The sequence below is a fragment of the Erythrolamprus reginae genome, chromosome 8 (assembly GCF_031021105.1).
Source record: "Erythrolamprus reginae isolate rEryReg1 chromosome 8, rEryReg1.hap1, whole genome shotgun sequence".
Taxonomy (NCBI): domain Eukaryota; kingdom Metazoa; phylum Chordata; class Lepidosauria; order Squamata; family Dipsadidae; genus Erythrolamprus; species Erythrolamprus reginae.
This window is the reverse complement of record NC_091957.1, coordinates 6,764,926-6,787,726: the sequence shown is the minus strand read 5'-3', so window position 1 is coordinate 6,787,726 and position 22,801 is coordinate 6,764,926. Positions and strand designations below refer to the sequence as shown.

General features: G+C 43.2%; 1 protein-coding gene across 1 annotated transcript in view; it reads right to left on the bottom strand.

Annotated features, from left to right (window-relative positions):
• The window catches only part of CACNA1B (calcium voltage-gated channel subunit alpha1 B), a 207,017-nt gene that overhangs the window by 5,749 nt on the left and 178,467 nt on the right, over positions 1 to 22,801 (bottom strand). The window contains 8 exon segments of the mRNA XM_070759592.1: positions 4,814 to 4,924; positions 7,028 to 7,169; positions 8,853 to 8,971; positions 10,122 to 10,234; positions 12,326 to 12,430; positions 12,542 to 12,638; positions 12,640 to 12,651; positions 16,530 to 16,626. Of these exon segments, the coding sequence (XP_070615693.1) occupies positions 4,814 to 4,924; positions 7,028 to 7,169; positions 8,853 to 8,971; positions 10,122 to 10,234; positions 12,326 to 12,430; positions 12,542 to 12,638; positions 12,640 to 12,651; positions 16,530 to 16,626 (796 nt within the window).

Here is a 22,801-nt window from a genome sequence, read left to right as displayed (position 1 = left end):
TTCGACTCTTATGAAAGGCAAGGAGGTTGGGGGCACTGCGAACCTCAGGGGGAGCTGATTCCAGAGGGTCGGCCCCCCCACAGAGAAGGCTCTTCCCCAGGCCCCGCCAAACGACATTGTCTAGTTGACGGGACCCAGCGACCTCGTATTCTGCAACAGCAAAAGCGCAATTTATGGACTACAAACGAGCTACATACTGATAGATATCGCCCCGGTGAACGTGTTTTGCTCCTCTGCATGAAAAATAATGGCATGGGTCCCAAACCAGCAACAGTCAAACATCCCAGGAGGCACGTGACAGACGAGATGACCAATAGGAGGGAGGGAGGGGAGGGAAGGGCAGAGAATGAGACAGACGAAGACCAGGGAAGGGGGAGGGTGAATTGAGACAAGAGACAGAAATGAATGTTAGTCAACAGTTATTAATGAGGAAAAGGTAGTCGGATGAGTATGGGTTTTTTTTTTCAAAGGAAGCAGCGGGCGGCGAGAAAATGAGGTTCTCGACGAATTCTGGTAGCGGGGTAATTTTTCCATAAGTTGCGGCCACTGGGATTCATCTGTCGCTGTTACTGATTATCACTGCTAGCAGCAGGGATGAAATACTCCCAGTTTACTCATGCCTGTCGATTTATTATTTATTTCATTAATTAGATTTCTTTTTTTAATTTTATTTTATTTATTTGTTGTTTTTTCAAATATAACATAAAAAAACATACACAGAAACATACACATACAACAGTTGGAAAATGAAAGTTTCCCCACTTTTTAGGTGTTTGATCAGAGAATTTTGCTTCTTTCACATAGTATTAATTTTTCAATTTTTTTTAATTCGATGTGTTGCTTTGCGTAAATTTTTATTTATTTCTTTGTTGCTCTTTTCTTTAGCCAATCATAAAATTTTGCCCATATTTTATAATAATATGATTCTTCTTTTCCCTCTAACCTTTTAGATAGCCTGTCCATCTCTGCACAGTCTAACATTTTTTTAATTATTATATTTTCTTCCGGTAGTTTGTCTATTTTCCATTGTTGGGCATATACTATCCTGGCAGCTGTTAGTATGTGTATAACTAAATATCTTATCTTTTTAAAAAAAAAAAAACAACAAACCAATAAATATAATTCTGGTTTTTTTTCAATTTCTTCATTTACTATTTCTTTTAACCAATTTGTTATTTTATTCCAGAAACTTTTTGCCTGTACACATGTCCACCATTGGTGGTAGAACGTGCCTCTTTCTTTTCTGCACTTCCAGCATAATGGAGAAGTTTTTGGGAACATTTTTGATAGTCTTTCTGGCGATAGGTGCCACCTGTAAAACATTTTTAATTGGTTTTCCTTGAATACAGTCGATTTTGTCATCCGCCAATTATTAGTCCATAATTTTTCCCATTTTTCTAATTCAATTGTGTAGCCAAAATTCATTCCCCAGCTTATCATATTCTCTTTTACAATTTCCACTTCTGTCTCATAGCGAATCAAAAATTTATATATTTTACCAATTAATTTTTCATCATTTTTTAATAGTGTCCTGTCCAATTCACCCCCCCCATCTGAAAACCATATTCCTTTTTATCTTTTTGGTATGCATCTTTTAATTGTAGGTATGTCCACCAATCTAATTTCTTACCATTTTGTTCTAATTAGATTTCTATTTATTTATTTATTTATTTATTTACTTACTTACTTACTTACTTACTTACTTACTTACTTACTTACTTACTTACTTATTTATTTATTAGATTTGTATGCCGCCCCTCTCTGAAGACTCGGGGCGGCTATGCCGCCCTTCTCGAGGCAACTTAGGGTGGCGTAGAGCCAGTCGCGGCGTAGAGCCCACTCAGAGTGGTTGTAGGAGAGCTGGTCGCAAAGGCAGCACGAGGCTCCGCACTCCACCCAAAAACCACCATTTGGTTTCTTATACCCCCTGAGCATGCACAGAACACTAAATGCTATTCTCTTGTCTGTCATAGTTTTTATAGAAATATAGAAACATAGAAGACTGACGGCAGAAAAAGACCTCATGGTCCATCTAGTCTGCCCTTATACTATTTTCTGTATTTTATCTTAGGATGGATATATGTTTATCCCAGGCATGTTTAAATTCAGTTACTGTGGATTTATCTACCACGTCTGCTGGAAGTTTGTTCCAAGGATCTACTACTCTTTCAGTAAAATAATATTTTCTCATGTTGCTTTTGATCTTTCCCCCAACTAACTTCAGATTGTGTCCCCTTGTTCTTGTGTTCACTTTCCTATTAAAAACACTTCCCTCCTGGACCTTATTTAACCCTTTAATATATTTAAATGTTTCGATCATGTCCCCCCTTTTCCTTCTGTCCTCCAGACTGTACAGATTGAGTTCATTAAGTCTTTCCTGATACGTTTTATGCTTAAGACCTTCCACCATTCTTGTAGCCCGTCTTTGGACCCGTTCAATTTTGTCAATATCTTTTTGTAGGTGAGGTCTCCAGAACTGAACACAGTATTATGGCGATGGTTAAGTAGATGTGCCCCACCCCATCGGATTTTCACATGCATTTTCCCAGGAAACATAGATAATAAGGCAGTCTCGAAAAATCAGAACCTTCCGAAGCACACCGAGCTCGGAACCTATTGGCCAAATCTACTTTACTCTACAAATTTGTCATAGAAACATAGAAACATAGAAGACTGACGGCAGAAAAAGACCTCATGGTCCATCTAGTCTGCCCTTATACTATTTCCTGTATTTTATCTTACAATGGATATATGTTTATCCCAGGCATGTTTAAATTCAGTTACTGTGGATTTACCAACCACGTTTGCTGGAAGTTTGTTCCAAGGATCTACTACTCTTTTATTGTTCTGATGATGAAAAAATGAGTCTTAAGAAATTCCTCTTTTTTTTTGGAGATAAGCTAAAACGATGCACGAAATGCTGATGACCTCTACGAACCTCCTAACACAAGGGTAGGCAAAATTGGCTCTTCTATGACATGTGGACTTCGACTCTCAGAATCCCTGCGCTAGCCAACTTTGCCTACCCCTGTCCTAACAGGATGCTAGTGAAAACATCCAAAATAATTTGCTTTGGAGATTGGAGGATCTGAATAGCTCTTTGCTGTTTGCCTTTCGCTTCCCTATGAGACTAGACTTTCAATCCTGGGCCTAGAAAGTTTAGAACTAAGACGCCTTAAACAAGATCTAAGTACAGTGGAACCCCGACATAAGAGCTGCTCTACTTAAGAGCAACTCGAGATAAGAGCTGGGAGGGGAGAGATATTTTTGTTCTACTTACAAGCCCAAATTCGAGATACAAGCGCCAAGGAGCTGTCTCCTGAAGCCAAACGCTAACTTCCGCGTTCGGCTTCAGGAGACAGCTGCGAAGCGGCGCGCGTGTTTTAAAAGGTTGCAGCCGGCCTGAGGGGCTCGGGGGGGTGCTTGCAGCTTTCTTTCTTGCTCTTTTTCTTTCTCTCTTTTACCTTCCCTTCCTCTATTTCTTCTTTTCTTTCTCCTTCCCACCTTCTTCCCTCCCTCCCTCCCTTCACTCATTCCTCTCTTACTCTCCCCTTTCATAAGTTTCCTTGCTTCCTTCCTCTGTTCCTGTCCCTTCCCCCTTTCTTTCTTTCTTTCTTTCTTGCTCTTTTTCTTTCTCTCTTTTACCTTCCCTTCCTCTATTTCTTCTTTTCTTTCTCCTTCCCACCTTCTTCCCTCCCTCCCTTCACTCATTCCTCTCTTACTCTCCCCTTTCATAAGTTTCCTTGCTTCCTTCCTCTGTTCCTGTCCCTTCCCTCTTTCCTTCCTTCCCACCCTCCGTCCATTCATTCACCCATTCCTCTCTTGATCGCTTAAAGCCGGTCCCTGGTGCAAAAAGGGTTGGGGACCTCTGTCCTACAGGATTGGGTGGCAGAGAAGTTGAACATATGTAAATTTAAAAGTTTAAGAAAGTTTACAAGTTAAGTGAAAGAAACTTCATTATTCATTTATATGTACATGTACATTTCTTCATTAAAAACATGTCTTTCTGCATAATTTAGACTAACTTTGTGAGTTTTTTGAGGGCTGGAACCAATTAAAATTATTTACATTAATTCCTATGGGGAAAAGTCGTTCGAGATAAGAGCTGCTCGACTTAAGAGCCCAGGTCCGGAACGAATTAAACTCGTATCTCGAGGTACCACTGTATTGCCCACAAGATCATATGCTGCAACGTCCTGCCTGTCGGCGACTACTTCAGCTTCAACCACAACGACACAAGAGCACACAACAGATTTAAACTTAATATTAACCGCTCCAAACTTGACTGTAAAAAATATGACTTCAGTAACCGAGTTGTCGAAGCGTGGAACTCATTACCAGACTCCGTAGTGTCATCCCCAAACCCCCAACACTTTACCCTTAGATTATCTACGGTTGACCTATCCAGATTCCTAAGAGGTCAGTAAGGGGCGAGTCCAAGTGCACTAGAGTGCCTTCCGTCCCCTGTCCTATTGCTCTCCTATATCTCCTATTCCTTTCTTCTATTCCTATATCTCTTCTTCTATTCTTTCATTGATATGTTCTATTACTATATCTTCTTTTCTATTATTTCTTAGATATATTTTGCTATGAGTATCTCCTCTATAACCTTCATCATGCATTTTACTATGTGTATATAGATATATACCCACTAAAACCCTCATTGTGTATTGGACAAAATAAATAAATAAAATAAATAAATGACACCCATGCAGCACTGATGAGGTTACCTAGCTGGGTAAGGAAAGGTCTGCAGGAAAAGCCCCAAGCTGAAAGAGCACCAAGGACCCCACATTGTAACACCAGGGCTTACCTGAGTTTCGGCTGCCAGCCGAGGCATGGAAGCCGCTCGCCCTTGACTTTCCAGTCCAGGCTGAGGTTCCCCATTGGCTAAAGTTGGGCTGATTTCCTGCATTTCCACGACCTTTAAAATACAGTGACAGAATAACAAGGAGTGAGTAAGAAGCAGTTGCCTACAAACACGTGCCAAGGTTCCAGGTAGTGTTGTGGTTGGCTCTGGCCCAGCTCCTGCCCCAAGGACTGTGGATGTGGGGGAGACATCCACATGCTGCAGGCCTGGTTTGTCCCCCCTCCCTGGTGGAATCTGCTGATGAAGGCTCCTCTGACCAAGAAGACATGAGTGACAGGGAGGAGGAGAGTGTGGCAGACAGCTCAGAAGGAGATCCATTATCTAGCTCCTCCTTGGATTCGGAACAAGAGTTAATGATACAGCCGCGCATGCAGAGAGCGATGCATAGGCAGCAACAACTGAGAGATTATTATCAAAGAAAATGAGGCCACCTGTGGTTGGGTGGGGCTGTGGTCATTAGTGAGGCTGCTATAAAGAGCAGCCTGTGGGTTTGGCCATTGTGGAGGATTATCTGATTGTTGTGTTTCGTGACTGCTTTGCTGACTTTGACTTTTTGTGTGCTGATTTTTCTCCGCTTTGAAACTAAACCAGAGCAAAGTGTGTTTCACTTTGTGAAAGAAGAAGGACTGTGAATTGCCTCACAGCTGCAAGCTAAGTATCACAGAACTGATAAGGGACTTGTACAAATTACTAGTTTGTTTGGAGACGAGTGCTCTTTGCTATACCAAAAGAGGGCTTGGTTTAAGTGAATTTTCATTATAAAGAACATTGTTTTGAATTTTCAAACGTGGTGTGTCTGAAATTTGTACCTGTGATTTTTTGGGAGGATTCTACCAGAGAGCCCGACAGAACAGGTAGCATCCAAACTAAATCAGAGTCTGAGTCAAAGTTCCAATTTATCGCCAGAGCCATCCTCAGTTGAAAGTTCACATCCCTTGTCCCCCCCATCCACAAACTTGTCACGTTGCTCACTCAGATTGTGCCAGAGTGGCCAATCCTCCTTCCGCTTCTGCCCTTGACAGACTGTTTGAAGTCACAGTGGCACAGAAAAACAGTGTTGGATGGTGGGTCCATGGGGGAGGGCCTTCTCTGTGGGTGCCCCAACTCTCTGGAACCAGTTACCTCCTGAGTTCCAGACTACCCCCCACCCTATTGGCCTTCCAAAAAAGCAGTTAAGACCTGGCTTTTCCGGCAGGCCTGGAGCCATTGATCTGATGGGGGTAACCTTCGAGATCCGGCCATAAATGATATGTTTGGTTCTGAACTGTTGGATTTAAATTGTTTTAAAAACTGTTTTTTGAAGTTTTGGTTTTATTTTTGGTTATGAGCCGCCTAGAGTTCCTAGGGAATTGGGAGGCATAAAAATGGAATTGAAACAAACAAACATGGTTATATTACAGGGGTCAGCAACCTTAAGCATCCTTAGCCAGCACATTATTTTATCCCCTGGTTAGGGCTTTAAAAAAAAAACACCACACTTTAGCTACATTCAGAGTATAAGACGCACCCAAATTATCAGCCTTTTGGGGGAGGAAAAAGGTGCGTCTTATACTCTTAAAAATATGGTACTCAAAAGAGCCGCAAAGGTCCTAACCGAAAGCCCCCTGTTTAATTCTGTAGCCCACTGGAAGTCCACTTCCCCCACCATAGAGTCTCCTCCTGGTGTGGCATCCTTTTTCCTCTGCCAACTGGACGTCCAGTTCCCCCACCATAGAGTCTCCTCCTAGCATGTCATCCTTTTTCCCCTACCAACTGGACGTCCAGTTCCCCCACCATAGAGTCTCCTCCTGGTGTGGCATCCTTTTTCCTCTGCCAACCGGACGTCCACTTCCCCCACCATAGAGTCTCCTCCTAGCATGTCATCCTTTTTCCTCTGCCAACCGGACATCCAGTTCCCCCACCATAGAGTCTCCTCCTAGCATGTCATCCTTTTTCTTCTACCTGTCCTTAATAGAAAGCCCTATCAATTCTGGATCCGACTGGCGACAGGGAGCCACAGCAGCTGGATGAAAGAGCCACATATGGCTCCAGAGCCACAGGTTGCTGACCCCTGTTATAATAATAAGTGGGAAGAGATGGGCAATAGGAAGTAAAGTGTTAAGGTTTTCTAGAGAAATCCATATGTTTTCCTCTTGTCCTGGTATGCTGCATTCTCACCCTCTTGCTTGCTTTCTGGACGGGAATTTCCTCCGAGCGGCCTCGTTCAAACGTTGGTGTCCTAGTTTCATAAAACATGTTCTGGCTGTGCTGGATCCCCCAGGACACAGATTCTTTGATGCCTCCCACTTCTGGCATTGGCCTGTTGCAGAAGGAGAAGGAGAAGAGAAGAGGCTCTTAAAAACCACGTGGCAGAAAGGCTACCGCAGGGAGGGCTAAGAAAGAAACGTATAATAGGAAAAAAATTGGCTTGCTTGCAGCTGGAATCCAGGAAATCTTTGCATGTTTTAGGATTTATCTTTAGATGTTCCTGAAAACAGCCACCCATAGGCTCCGGAGGCCTTCCAGAGGCCGGAAATGGGCTCATTTCTGGACTTCTGGGATTTCCAGGAGGCTCATTTTTTGCCCTCCCCAGCCTCCGGAGGCTTTCCTCAAGCCTCTGTGAGGGCGAAAACATCCTCTCCCAGGCTGCAGAGGCCCCCTGGAGGCTGGAAATGGGCCCATTTCTGGAATTCTGGAACTTCCAGGTGGCCCATTTTTTGCTCCCCCAGGCTCTGGAAGTTTTCATGCCTCTATGAGGATGAAAACATCCTCAGGCTCCGGAGGTCCTCTGGAGGCCAGAAATGGGCTCGTTTCTGGATTTCTGCAATGTCTAGTAGGCCCATTTTTTTGCCCTCCCAAGGCTTCGGAGGATTTCCTTAAGCCTCTATGATGGCAAAAACATCCTCTCCCAGGTTCTGGAGGCCCTCCAGAGGCTGGAAAGGGGTTCATTTCCACACTTTTGGAACTTCCAGAGGCCTATTTTTTGCCCTCCCCAAGCTCCAGAGGCTTTCCTTGAGCCTCCGTGAGGACGAAAACATCCTCTCCCATGCTCCAGAGGCCAGAAACTGGCTTGTTTCCACACGTTTGGAACTTCTTAGAGGCCTGTTTTTGCTTCCTAGAGCCTCCGTGAGGGTCCTGCATTTACCTGGCATCCAAAATAGGCCACGTGGGAACACCTGGGAGGGGCGGGGCAGGGTGGGCAGGGCCAGCCAGTTCTTGCAACTACAGTAGTACCTCTAGATACGAGCTGCTCCACATGCGAGTATTCCAAGTTACGAGCCACGACGGGAGCGAAATTTCTTTTCGACACCCGAGCTCAAATTCGTGATACGAGCCGAGCTTCCACTAGGTGGCGCAAGAATCCTTGCTTCTGGTTATCTCGGAGGGAAAAAACAAAGTCTAAAGCCATTTGTTCCAGTTACGAGTTGTTCGACATACAAGCTCCGTTCTGGAACGAATTAAACTCATATCTAGAGGTACTACTATACTTGTTCAGCAAACCAGGTATAAAATTAGCTTGTGTGTGTGTCTGTTAGTATATGGGGTTTTTTAAATCTTTAAAATTTTAAATTGTTTGATTACTTATGATTTGTTTCTACATGTTGTAAGCCGCCCCGAGTCTTCGGAGAGGGGCGGCATACAAATCCAAGTAATAAATAAATAAATAAATAAATAAATAAATAAATAAATAAATAAATAAATAAATAAATAAATAAATAAATAAATAAATAAATAAATAAATAAATAAATAAATAAATAAATAAATAAATAAATAAATAAATAAATAAATCCAGTTTGCCTGAACTGTCTGAATTTCACCCCTGTTGGAAGCGAAATGGAACACCGGAAGAAAGAAACAGCCAGCGTCTAGAGCATCTTCCAACAAAACAGATATTCGTGCCATTTTTGTCAAAACTGCTGGCCTCTGTCCACAGCTGTAAGTGTTTGACTAGCTGCCTTGAGGTAGGCTGAAGTGATGAAAAATTGGAGGCATATTACTTACAGGGCACCCCCATTGTTGAGTGACGCAGAGCTCTTTTGACGCAGGAAAGCATTGGGGAATCCTGTCTGGCTTTGCTCGAGGGCCACTTTCAGTGGATTGAAAAGGGAAACTGTGCCAGTCTAGAAGAAGAGGGGAGAGGAGAGAGTGCATTTCACAGAACCACAGTTCAAATGGCCGTCCAATCTTATCTTAAAAACCTCAACCAATGAATGGATGTTTGAAATGTTTTCAAGAAAACCACTTGGAGGCAAACTATTCCATTAGTTAATTGTTCTCACTGTCAGGAAATTTCTCCTTAGTTCCAAGTTGGATCTCTAACAAGCTTTCCACCCATTGCTTCTTCTCTTGCCCTCTGAGGCTTTGGAGAATAGGTCAACCCTGTCTTCTCTGTGTCAGCCCTTCCAAAAGACAGTTATCGTGTCACCCCTAGTCCTTATCTTCGTTAGACTAGACTTATCCAGTTCCCTCAACTGTTCATTGTATGATTAACCTCCAGACTATTAGCTTTGTTGATCTTATCTGTAATCTTCCTAGCTTTAGCATATTGTATGTACAATGGTGACCAAAAGTGTGTCACACTGGATATTGCCAGCCACAGAGACATTCAGTAATTAAAGAGTTAACATGTGTGCCTTGTTATTAATCACTCCCATATTCCACGTCATATCCCACATATCACTTCCGTCCCCATGAGATTGTAGTTCTGCCTCCGTCCCGTTCCTCTCTAGACGCCATTATGTAAGCTGCTTAGATTATTCTGTCTCTCACGACAGTGTTTGTTTTCTGTTTTATAAATAAAGAAATGCTTGTTTTGATTAACACTGTTTGGATCTCATAACTTCATCGACCTCCATGGCTATCAGAAGTTCAAACGGATTTCTGTTATCCTCGACATGGTAGCAGAGGATGGTTCTGCCTTAATTAATTAAAACTTGATATGCCTGCAAAGAAACGCCGATATTCCCCTTTGCATATCCCACCTGGAATATGGCCTGGAACCACCTGTCTTTCTACTATTTTGAAAACAGCAAAGGATGAACTGCAGTTGACAGAAGCATTGAACGCCATTGAATCCATGGCCTAGGTGGATTCAGATGGATGGATGGATGATAAAGATATGGATGTATAGATGGATGAATGGATGACAGAGAGAGGGGTAGATGGTTGAATGGATGAATGGATGGTAGAGATATGGATGGCTGGATGGATGAATGGATGACAGAGAGAGGGATGGATGGCAAAGAGAGGGATGGATGGGTGGATATTTACCTGACAGAGACCTCCAGGCCCCGAGTGAGAAGGATCACGGGTGTTTTTATTTTGTTTGTAGAAATCAAATATCATCAAGGCTGCATAAACCTTCCCTACTGTCATGGCTTCAGCTAATCAGGGAAGACAAAAGACAGCACAGAGAACAGAAAATCAATTCAGAAGATACGGAGGCAAAAGGAAAAACAATGAACTGCAGTTGGTGAGTCTATGGCAAGTCAAGAAGTCAACATGTTTGAAAGTTCCAGCTGAACTCCAACCAGTGTCCTCCCATTTGGCCACTTTCCAAGGATCTAACTACAGGACCCATCACCTTCCTTCCCAGATTATCCATGCACAAGCAGAGTTGCAGTTGAACACCTCTGGAAGGGACCAAACAGCTTTACATTTGCTATGCTCTTAGTAGTAGATGGATGTTCTCCACCTAACAAACGTACTAGATATTGGGGGTTTCTTTCCTGGTGCTTTGCTAGAAAGAAAAACTTGTAAAGAACTGATGGTTGTTTTCCATTGTGTGTGTGTGTGTGAGTGTGTCTGTGTGCTTTCAAGTCAATTAGGACTCTTGGCAACTATCTAGAGGCAACCTTGAGGTCCTTTTGGAAGAGATTTGTCCTCACTACTTTCTGCTTTGTAAAGAGAGGACTGGCTTAAGTTTACCCAGCTGGCTTTTTGTGTTAGGTAGTGTTCTGCTCCCAGTTACATATGCAACAAACACACAAGTTGGACGAACTTAATTTAACCAATAAACCACTCCTAATGACTAGCTTAGTAGTGGAGACACACACACACACACAAATCTCAAAGCAACCTTTTCTTACAAAAAACCGCAGCTGCTAAATTTATCCTTATTAGCAGTTGGAATAAGTTCAGCAAAGTCTTCAATCAGAGCAATGCAATTATTTCTTGTTATCTCACAAAATTTCAAAGGCTTGGCAAAATCCCTAGAAGTCTTCCTTGATAAGCAAGACGTGGCAGGAAAGAAGAGTAGAGAATTTCTTAGACACCAGGTACTCACGATGGATACACAATTCTAAAATGTTGTTTCCTAGAGCCTTTCAGCTGCCTCTGCTTTCCTTAAGTAGGCTAGGGAAGTGCCCAATTAGTCCCAAGTCTTACTCCCAAGGAGACCTCCTCTGGAGTAACCATTCCTGTCTCTTGGCAGCCCTGCATGCTCGTGCATCAAGAAGAGGAGAAGCCTCTTCTTTCTCATCACCGCTATGTGCTGCTGCTGCTGCTTCTTCTTCTTCTTCTTCTTCTTCTTCTTCTTCTTCTTCTTCTTCTTATTATTATTATTATTATTATTATTATTATTATTATTATTATTCAGATTTCTATACAGTCTGGGAAAGATGGTATAAATGGCTCAAGCAGATGAAACAAGTTCATCAATCAAACAAAATCAAGTTATTTCGTTTGATTTTGTTTGATCGCTGAAACTTGTTTTCTTTAATTCAAATTCTTTCGTTTCTGTTTGCATTTGTGAGAGATGAATTTAATGCTAATTTTGCTTTATGTTACTTAAATATTCCATCTGCTTGAGACATTTATACCATTGTTTAATTACTATGCCACCCTGACTCTCTGAGTAGCATTAAATAATAACCTGGATGCAATTAAATAAATACCTGGATGCAAATCAGTTTCCGGTCACAATTCGAAGTGTTGGTCATGACTTTAAAGCCCTACATGGCATTGGACCAGAGTACCTCCGGAACCGCCTGCTACCGCATGAATCCCAATGACCGATAAGGTCCCACAGAGTTGGCCTCCTCTGGGTCCCGTCGACTAAACAATGTCGTTTGGCGGGCCCCAGGTGAAGAGCCTTCTCTGTGGCAGCCCCAGCCCTCTGGAACCAACTCCCCCCGAAGATTAGAACTGCCCCCACCCTTCCTGTCTTTCGTAAACTACTCAAGACTCACTTATACCGCCAGGCATGGGGGAGTGAGACACCTTTCCCCCAGGCTTTTTTATACTTTGTTTTATGTTTGGTATGAATGTGCTGTTTGGTTTTTTAAATATTGATTTTATATGTTTTTTAATATTAGATTTGTTCCACTGCTATATTGTTTTTATTGCTGGTTGTGAGCCGTCCCGAGTCTTTGGAGAGGGGTGGCATACAAATCTAATAAATAATAATAAATAATAATAAATAATTCATGCTTCTTTCCACTTCCCCAGAGAGGGAAAGGCTATGGAGCACTTACGTTTATGAGGTGCACTAACAGATCCAAGGTTTTGGAGGGACAAATTGGGCCAAACCACCGAAATCTCCTTCCTTAGCTCAGCATCACACTGGTGTTGCAACATACCTGTTAAAGAAAAAGTCAAGAAACACGATCCAATTTCAGGGGAAAATCCTCAATCCGCCAGGATAGAGCTGGAAGGGACCTTGGAGGTCATCTAGCCAGCCCTCCCCTTACCTGAGGCGAGTTTTATGTCCAGGGCTGTCCTTATCAAGGCCATTAGTGTCGAGGTGAAACGGACACTTAAATCGTCATTGGAGATGGGCATGTTCATTCCTGACCAAACGCTGGAGAAAAGAGAGTCGTCTGGTCAAGGCTTATATCCATCGTCACCTATTCCACTCCCAACTCCTACTCCCTCCAAAGTAAAAGAGGACAACAACAGTGTTCTACAAGGCTAACTTTCATGGGCCGAGATGGTTTTCATCATGGAGCCGGGAGAGGAAGATTCAGTCACAATTTTGAATTATTATTATTTTTTAAACCCTTCAGCACAGGAAAAGTTCAGCATAAGTATCGATTGGGGGTTTTTTTCATGCAAGCCAGGGAAGGGAGGGAGGGAGGGAGGGAGATGGGAGGGAGGGAAGGGAAGGGAAGAAGGTGAAGGTTTCTTTGAGATAATGCTCAAGATGGGAGGGAGGGCAGGAAGAAGGAAGGAAGATGGGAGGGAGGAGGAAAGATGAAAGGGAGAGAGGGAGGGAGAAAAGAAGGAAAATGGAAGGGAGGAGGGAAGGGTGGGGAGGGAGGAAGGTTAGGTCTCTTTGAGATAATGTTCAAGATGGGACGGAGGAAGATGTAAGGATGGGAGGGAGAGGAAGGAGGGAGGGAAGGAAGGAAAATAGAAGGGATGGAGGGAAGGACGGAAATTGGAGGGATGGAGGGAAGGAAGGAAGATAGAAGGGATGGAGGGAGGGAAGGAAGGAAAATTGGGAGGGATGGAGGGAAGGAAGGAAGATAGAAGGGATGGAGGGAAGGAAGGAAGGAAATAGAAGGGATGGAGGGAAGGAAGGAAAATAGAAGGGATGGAGGGAAGGAAGGAAAATAGAAGGAATGGAGGGAAGGAAGGAAGGAAAATAGAAGGGATGGATGGAGGGAAGGAAGGAAAATATAAGGGATGGAGGGAAGGAAGGAAAATAGAAGGGATGGAGGGAAGGAAGGAAGGAAAATAGAAGGGAAGGAGAAATAGAAGGGATAGGAGGGAAGGAAGGAAGGAAAATTGGAGGGATGGAGGGAAGGAAGGAAATAGAAGTGATGGAGGGAAGGAAGGAAGGAAAAATGGAAGGGAGAGGGAGGGAAGGGAAAAGAGAAAGGATAAAGTTTCTTTGAGCTAATGCTCTCTTGAGACATATCAGAATTACAGCTATACCCCATGCACTTTGGAAGACCTCATGCACACTATCCGCACAGTTGGGATCATGCCAAGAAGGCAACAATACAGACACCACAGAAGGATGGAGTCCATTATAGCCCCGTCCGAAGCATGTGGCGGAGAAACACCATGTACACGTCAATTGAGAGCAAAAGAGATGATAAAAGAACCATGGTTGGCAGAACCAGCTCTTGGAAACAAGGAAGCAACTGGACAGGGAGGACAATCACAACAGCTTTCTATCTCCAGAAGTCATAGACACACAACAAATAGAGATGGGAAAGGATGTAAAAATCACAAGAAGCCAGAAGGAATAGAAAAGCAGAACTTTCTCCCTCTCTCCTTCCCTCTCTTCTAAAATAGGTTTTCTGAAGACACCAACAGTAGCTTGTTGCTTCAAGTCATCTGCTCGGTGAGAAGGATATGGGTGAGAAAAATAGTCAGTTGCTCAAGCAACCTTTTCGTGGGATAACTCCCTGGCCAAGCAAAGATGGGAGCCTACCAGGTCAAGAATCCAGACCTTCAACTCCAAGGAAACTGAGAGAAACAAGGCTGTTATCCTTTGAAGGACATGGCTCACATTTGTCCCGTTCTCCAAAGATTAATCCTTCCTCTACTTGGCAATACAGTGATACCTCGTCTTACAAACCCCTCGTCATACAAACTTTTCGAGATACAAACCCGGGGTTTAAGATTTTTTTTTGCCTCTTCTTCCAAACTATTTTCACCTTACAAACCCACTGGGATGCCCCACCTCCGGACTTCTGTTGCCAGCAAAGCACCCATTTTTGCACTGCTGTGATTGCCTTGAGGCTCCCCTCCATGGGAAACACCACCTCCGGACTTCCGTGTTTTTGCAATGCTGCAGGGGAATCCCAGCAGTGCAAAAAAGGACGCTTCGCTGGCAACGGAATCCGGAGGTGGGGTTTCCCAGCGAGGTGAGCCTCAGCGAAATCGCAGCATCACAAAAACACAGAAGTCTGGAGGTGGGGTTTCGAGGACTTCCGTGTTTTTGCGATGCTGCAATTTGAGCTTGACCCCCCGATTTAAAATAATTTTAAAATATATTTCAATTTTTATGTTCACGTTTCATTCTGTCCCTCCTTTGGCATTCTTTCATTCGTGATTTTAGTCCACTATTACCATATTTTTCAGCATATAAGACATTCCTTTTTCCCCCTCTTGAAAATTTGGGTGCGTCTTATACTCTGAATGTAGCTTTTTCAAAGTTTTTTTCCCCAGCCCTAACGAGGTGCTAACGAGCTTCCTGGCTTGCAGGATTTTTTTCATTCCTACTCCCTTCGAAAATGTTTTTTCCCCCCATCCCTAAGTCTTTGCAGGCATGTTTCCATTCCTGCTCCCTCCAAAAAAGGTTTTTCAGCCCTAATGAAGGGCTAATGATCTTCCCAACTTGCAGGATTTTCATTGCTACTCCCTCCAAAGAAGTGTTTCCAGCCCTAAGTCTTTGCAGGCTTGTTTTCATTCCTACTCCCATCTGAAGATTTTTTTTTCAGCCCTAACCAGGGGATAAAATAAGGTGCTGAAGCTGACCAGGCTAAGAACGCTAACCAGATGAATACCTGGTAGGTAGATTTCCCCCCCTTATTTTCCTCCCCCCAAACTAAGGTTCGTCTTATACTTCTGTGTGTGTCATATACTCAAAAAAAAATTATGGTACAGTGGTACCTCATCATACGAACTTAATTGGTTCCGGGAGGAGGTTCGTAAGGTGAAAAGTTCGTAAGATGAAACAACGTGTCCCATAGGAATCAATGTAAAAGCAAATCATGCGTGCAAATCCTTCAGGAAAATCCCAAACTTTAGAAGGGAGGCGAACAGAGGGCAGGGAGGAGTAGCTAAAGGGGGCGGGTGGAAGAAGCAAGGCTAGGCTAAAGGGTGAGTGGGAAGGAAGAAAGGCAACGGGGGCGCCCCTCCCTTTTCTTTCTTCAAAAGACACCCTTTCAGTGCCTTTGCAAGCATGCAAAATCTTTACTCCTCCAAGCTGCCCCTCCCTTTTCTTTCTTAAAAAGACACCGTTTCAGTGCCTTTGCAAGGTTTCTCTGCAAAATCTTTCCTCCAAGCTGCCCCTCCCTTTTCTTTCTTAAAAAGACACCGTTTCAGTGCCTTTGCAAGCACGTTGTTCTCTGCAAAATCTTTCCTACTCCAAGCAGCCCTTCCCCTTTTCTTTATTCAAAAAAGGGGGAAAAAGAAACCCCCTTCATCCCAGCAGCAGCTGCTTGGGTTCATAAGGTGAAAATAGTTCGGAAGAAGAGGCAAAAAAATCTTAAACACCTGGGTTCATATCTTGAAAAGCTCGTTAGAAGAGGCGTTCGTAAGATGAGGTACCACTGTATTTGGATATTCTATTCAACCCAACATGGCAAATTGTCCCATGGAGAATTAGCCATGGTGAGTTGGCCAGAACAAATTGGCCACAACTAATTGCTATGGGCGCTGCCGGAGCTTTGGCAAATAAGGGAAATTCCCCCCGCCCCCACTTTGAAATAGGAGAAAGGGATTCACTAAAATGGATGAGAGCAATTCCTAATTTTTTGAAGACAATTGCACAGGGGTTGGCCTTCTCAAGTGCATTCTTTCTCTTTCCAACCCCGTGAAAGGAGAATCCAAAAAGGGCAATTTGGAGAAGTCCAAATCTGAAGTGCCTTTCGGTCAAGAGTTGGACACCCCTTGACAAGAAGGAGAAAAGAGTTCTGCAGAAGCCACGAGTACCATGAAGGAAGGAAGGGCGTGAAGCTTAGAACGAAACACGGATGACGCCGACTGGGCAAATCTAACCTTATAGGCAATACGTGCGGGGCAGTTCTTCCCGAGGCCAAGTGGTGGCGACATGTGCCTCAGCATCTCGTACATGTCGGTGTAACTGATCCGCCCACTTGGAACCAGAAGGGGGAGACAGAGAGACAGACGGGGAAGGTAAGACAACGCATCAGCCATAAACAAAGGGGAGAGGGTGGAAATAATAAGGATTGGTGGGGTGTGGGGAAGGAAGCAAACAAGGAGACAAGAGAATTCTGGTTAATTAGTGCGTTGGAAGACTGGTTTCCAGGGAAGGTAACATAACCAAGGAGGATGAGGAGGGCTTCTCCCAGTCCATCTCTTTTGGGTTTCTCCTGCCATCTGCTCCCAAGATTTGACTTTTAATTGGAAGAAAACCAAGTCAGGCTGCACGAAAGGAAGAGACGTGATGTGGAATCCTTGGTGAAGGAGGGAGGGAGGGGGGAAAGAAATCGTAACTCCTTTAGAAAAAGGCAGCGTTCGATTTCAAACGGGGAGGTGGTGTTATTTTGGGGTAAAGGAAAGTGGTGGAGTTTCTCTGAAGGAGAGGTGAAAGAAGCGTTATGGGACGGTCAGCCATGGTTGAAGGAAAGTGTTGGAATCCTTGGCATTCTCTGGACTGAGTTGCTTTCTTGCAGAGGTTTCATTGCCCAATGAGGTAATATCATCAGTGATTTCCCTCCCTCTCTCCCTCCCTTCCTTCCTTCCTTCCATCCATCCATCCCTCCATGTCCTTAGTATTCCCTAAGCTTGGCTGCTTTTTGCAGATATTTTATTACATCATCAATGATATTCCTTCCTTCTTTCCTTCCTTCCTTCCTTCCAATTCTTTCTTCGTCCCTTCCTTCTTTCCTTCCTTCCTTAATTTCTTCCTTCTTCCTCCCTTCCTCCCAATTCTTTCTTTTTTCCCTTTTTCTTTCCTTCCTTCCTTTTTTTAATTCCATCCTTCCCTCCTTCCTTCTTCCCTCTCTCCCTCCCTCCCAATTTCTTCCTCTCTCCCTTCTTTTTCCTTCCTTTCTGCCTTCCTTAATTTCTTCCTTCTTCCTCCCTCCCTTCCTCCCAATTCTTTCTTTCCCCTTTTTCTTTCTTTCCTTCCTTCCTTCTTTAATCCCTTCCTTCCTTCTTTCCTTCCTTCTTCCCTCTCTCCCTCCTTCCCAATTTCTTCCTCCTTCCTTCCTGCCTTCCTTAATTTCTTCCTTCTTGCTCCCTCCCTTCCTCCCAATTCTTTCTTTTTTCCCTTTTTCTTTCCTTCCTTCCTTTTTTTATTCCTTCCCTCCTTCCTTCTTACCTCTCTCCCTCCCTCCCAATTTCTTCCTCTCTCCCTTCTTTTTCCTTCCTTCCTTCCTTAATGTCTTCCTTCTTCCTCCCTCCCAATTCTCTTTCCCCTTTTTCTTTCTTTCCTTCCTTCTTTAATCCCTTCCCTCCTTCTTTCCTTCCTTCTTCCCTCCCTCCCTCCCTCCCAATTATTTATTCCTCTCTCCCTTCTTTTTCCTTGCTTCCTTGTTTCTTTCCTCCCTCCCTCCCTCCCAGTCTGCCTCCCATTCATCCATATTTGATCCGCTCTGATCTTGGCTGTATACTTATAGACATTTCATTACCCAGCTAAGTGACATCATGAGTGGGATGTTCTTTCTTTAGTAGAAGATCTATCTCAATTGCACAGAAGGACTAAAAAGTTGTGGCAGAGAGACCTTTTATTAATTTGACTTCTATGCTGCCCAATCCCGAAGGACTTTTCCATGGCAAACATTATCCCAATATTCAGGCTTTGGGGAATGAGTCAAGAAATAAGGCTGTAGCTTTGGGAGCGAGGAAGATAAGAAACAGCCTAGCCCTAGCCCATAGCTGCAAAATGAGTGGGGTGAGTAAGTTGGGAGCAACCCTCCATAGTTTCTCAAGCTGTAGAAGAGACAGCGGGATAATTGTACTGTCAAACATGCACGATTGATCTCAGCCTTACCAAGTAGATTAGACAGAAAATCCAGTGAGATCACTAATTCTATCTTAGCACTGATCATGTTACATCGTTTGGTAATAAAATGTCTGCCAGGAAACCAGAGAACCCTAAGGATACCTTGTTTCTCTTTTCTTCTAAAAGCTACATTAATAAATCTTGGAAGTCTGAAAACACAATTCCATCCCAGTCACCTTAAGCAATTGACCAGGGTAAAACATCTCCTTTCTCAATGACTGAAGATTTAATGGAGTTATGTTGTGCTCCTTTTTTTAAAAAAAAGATCTTATCCTTCTTCAATAATTTAGCCTGTATTTTGCTACTACTGTACTTAGCTCTTAAAGCCTAGTTAAAAATTCCAGATTACATTAGACCCTTGGCTGGCCTTTTAAAACAAAAAAGCTTTGAACCAAATAAACGTTTTTAGCATCTCGCCCTGGAACAAAATAATGGAGATCTTTGTTTCCTGGAACTGGGCTGGATGAAAAGAGTGGCCAGTTAGAATGGAACAGAATAACAGAGCTGGGGGGGACCTTGGAGATCTTCTAGTCCAACTCCCTGCTTAGGCAGGAAAACCTACACTGCTTCAGACAAATGGTTATCCATCATCTTCTTTAAAGCTTCTGGTGTTGGAGCATTTACAACTTCTGGAGGGAAGCCATTCCACTGATTAATTGTTCTAACTGTCAGGAAATTTCTCCTTAGTTCTAAGTTGCTTCTCTCCTTGTTTAGTTTCCACCCATTGCTTCTTGTCTTACCCTCAGGTGATTTGGAGAATAGATTGACTCCCTCTTCTTTGTTGCAACCCCTGAGATATTGGAAGGCTGCTATCATGTTTCCCCAGGTCCCTCTTTTCATTAAACTAGACGTATCCAGTTCCTGCAACTGTTCTTGACATCTTCACAGCCTGTTATATATTACATGGCAAAGGTTGCAGGTTCAAGTCCCAGTGGGTGTGGCTAGCTGATGAGGCCAAAATAAGGCCGAAATAGATCTATCCTAGTCTCCCTTAATTTTCAAATTCAGCAATATATATATATATATAACAATCTACATATATATACAGTATATATATAAATATATAAAATCATTGGTGCAGAGAAGAGCAACTTAAAACATACGATGAATGGTTTCAAGAACTGGGCATCACTAGTCTAGTGAAGAGAAGGAGTAGGGGAGACACAATACCAGTGTTGCAATATTTGAGAGGCTGCCACGAAGAAAAAGGGGGATCAACCTATTTTCCAAAGCACCCAAAGGCCAGACAAGGAATAATGGATAGAAAACGATCAAGGAGAGATTCAACCTAAAAATAAGGAGGAAATTTCTGACAGCACGAACAATCAACCGATGGAACGGAAGATGTCTTCAGAAATTGTGGGAGCTTCATCACTGGAAGTTTTCAAGAAGAGACTGGACTGCCATCTGTCAGAAATGGTCTAGGGTCTCCTGTTTGGGGGAAGGGAGGGTTGGACTAGATGACCTACAAGGTCCCTTCCATCTCTGTTAACCTATTAAATTAACAGAGCCAGGGTGGCGCAGTGCTTAGAGGGCAGTACTGCAGGCTACTTAGCTAACTGCTAGCTGTTAGCTAAGTAGATTTGAACTGTTCAGCAGTTCAAATCACACCACCGGGTCAAGATTGACAGCCTTCCATCCTTCCGAGGTGGCAGTCTGCATTGGTTGCCGATCAGTTTCTGATCACAATTCAAAGTGTTGGTTATGACCTATAAAGCCCTCCGTAGCACCGGACCAGATTATCTCAGGGACCGCCATCTGCCGCACGAATCCCAGCGACCAGTTAGGTCCCACAGAGTGGGTCTTCTCCAGGTCCTGTCAACTAAACTATGCCGTTTGGCGGGACCCAGGGGAAGAGCCTTCTCTGTGGCGGCCCCGGCCCTCTGGAACCAACTCTCCCCAGAGATTAGAATTGCCCCCACCCTCCTTGCCTTTCGTAAGCTACTTAAAACCCACCTCTGCCGCCAGGCATGGGGGAATTGAGATATTCCTTCCCCCTAGGCCTCTACAATTTTATGCATGGTATGTCTGTATGTATGTCTGGTTTTTATAATAATGGGTTTTAAATTGTTTTTAGTATTGGATTATTATTGTATGCTGTCTTGTTATTGCTGTTAGCCGCCCCGAGTCTCCGGAGAGGGGCGGCATACAAATCCAATAAATAAATAAATTAACAGAGCCGGGGTGGTGCAGTGCTTAGAGGGCAGTACTGCAGGCTACTTAGCTAACTGCTAGCTGTTAGCTAAGTAGATTTGAACGGTTCAGCAGTTCGAATCACACTACCGTCTCAAGGTTGACAGCCTTCCATCCTTCCGAGGTGGGTAAAATGGGGACCCAGATTGTTCGGGGTGATATGCTGACTCTGTAAACCTCTTAGAGAGGGCTGCAAAAGCACTGTGAATCTGTATCTAAGTCTAAGTGCTATTGCTATTGCTAAATCTGCCTAGGGCCTGGGGCAAACCTAAAACGCTTCCCAATTCCCAGGTCGAAGAAGGAAATCTTTTTTAAAGCTGACAATCCCATAAGGTTTCCGGTATCCAGGCAAGGAAGTTCTAAGTTGGGCAGAAGGGGGTAAAAAAATGCAGCAGGCATATCAGGGTGTGGGAACAAGCTCATCCATACCATTTCTATAGTACATAACCGGTTAGTTTCATTCCAAGGTTATTTCTATTTTTCTTTTCTTTTGGTTTTTTTGCAGTGCAGACACAAACCCCCATTCAGTTGCAAAATCAAGGCAACCTCTCCTCGCTGCCGCCCCCCCCAAAAGGACTCGGATTTCCCCACCCCGAAATTTCAAACCTTGTATGCCACTCTATGAGGGCACTTCTTTCCCAAGCCCAAGGGTGGAGCAATAGCTCGGAATAAATTGTACATATCCTTATAATGTATCCGGCAACTGGAAAGGAAACAAACATTTTATAAATCACAAATGGACGGGGAGAAAGTTGCAATTAAAATTAAAACAGCAAAAGTCCTTCCCGGGACCTCTTGTCTCCATCCCACAATAACATGACTGGCAGAAGAAAAACTGGAGGAAAAAAAGTGTAGGTTATTACCAGTTATTGCAATGATAAGCAAACCTATATTGCCAATAAAGCATTGGTAATCCCAGCGGCCGAGTTGGCCTTCTCCGGGTCCCGTCGACCAAACAATGTCGTTTGGCGGGCCCCAAAGGAAGAGCCTTCTCTGTGGCGGCCCTGGCCCTCTGGAACCAACTCCCCCCAGAGATTAGAACGGCCCCCACCCTCCTTGTCTTTCGCAAATTACTTAAGACCCACCTTTGTCGCCAGGCATGGGGGAGTTAAGTTATCCTTTCCCCCTAGGCTAATACAAGTTATGCATGGTATTTATTTATTTGTTTGTTTGTTTGTTTGTTTGTTTATTTATTCTTTGTCCAATATACAATACATATGGAAGAAAATAGACATTAAGTAGTATATATAGGGGTAGTAAGTAAAAAAGAAGAGAAGTAGATGAGAGGGAGAGAATATATAAGATATATGAGAAAAGGAAAGATAATTGGACAGGGGACGTTAGGCACATCCGTGCACTTATGAACGCCCCTTATGTTTGTGTGTATGTTTGGTTTTTTATAATAAGGGTTTTTTAGTTGTTTTTATTAATTGGATTGTTCATGTTGTTTTACCACTGTTGTTAGCCGCCCCGAGTCTGCGGAGAGGGGCGGCATACAAATCCAATAAATAATAATAATAATAATAATAATAAATAATAATAATAATCTCATTATTTGGAATTATTTGAGTCTAAAAGGTTATGTGATGGAATCAAGCCTATGTGCCTAGTTGGGGCAACCCATTCCTTTTATTACTTTAAGGAAATAATTATTCATTTAGGCTTCCATTCACCTAAGTTAATCAAGATCTTTCTGTGTAACTAGGATAAAGTTTATTTGCTTATTCAGCTCTTCTATTGTTCTAGCTAAGAGCAAAAGGTTAAACCATGCTCATCTACTTGCTTAGTATGAACTTTCTGTATGCTGTATGTTAGTACAGGAGTACATGTGTGTTAGGGTTTGCCATTGTAAACTGCATACTGTAAACTGTACCAAACTTGTACTTAAAGAGTTAATGTGCACTCAAAGAGTTAACTTGTACTTGAAGAGTTAATATTCAAGGCTGTTTCGTCACTTCCTCATTGAAGCTATAAAAGCTCATAATTTTGCTTGATCATTTTCCTTTACTTTTGCCTGAGATGGGGGACTTGTGTCTAAGCTCTGTGCTTGTATAAGCTTCGTGCTTTATCTATATTGTATTAGCTTCGTGCTTTATCTATGTTGCGT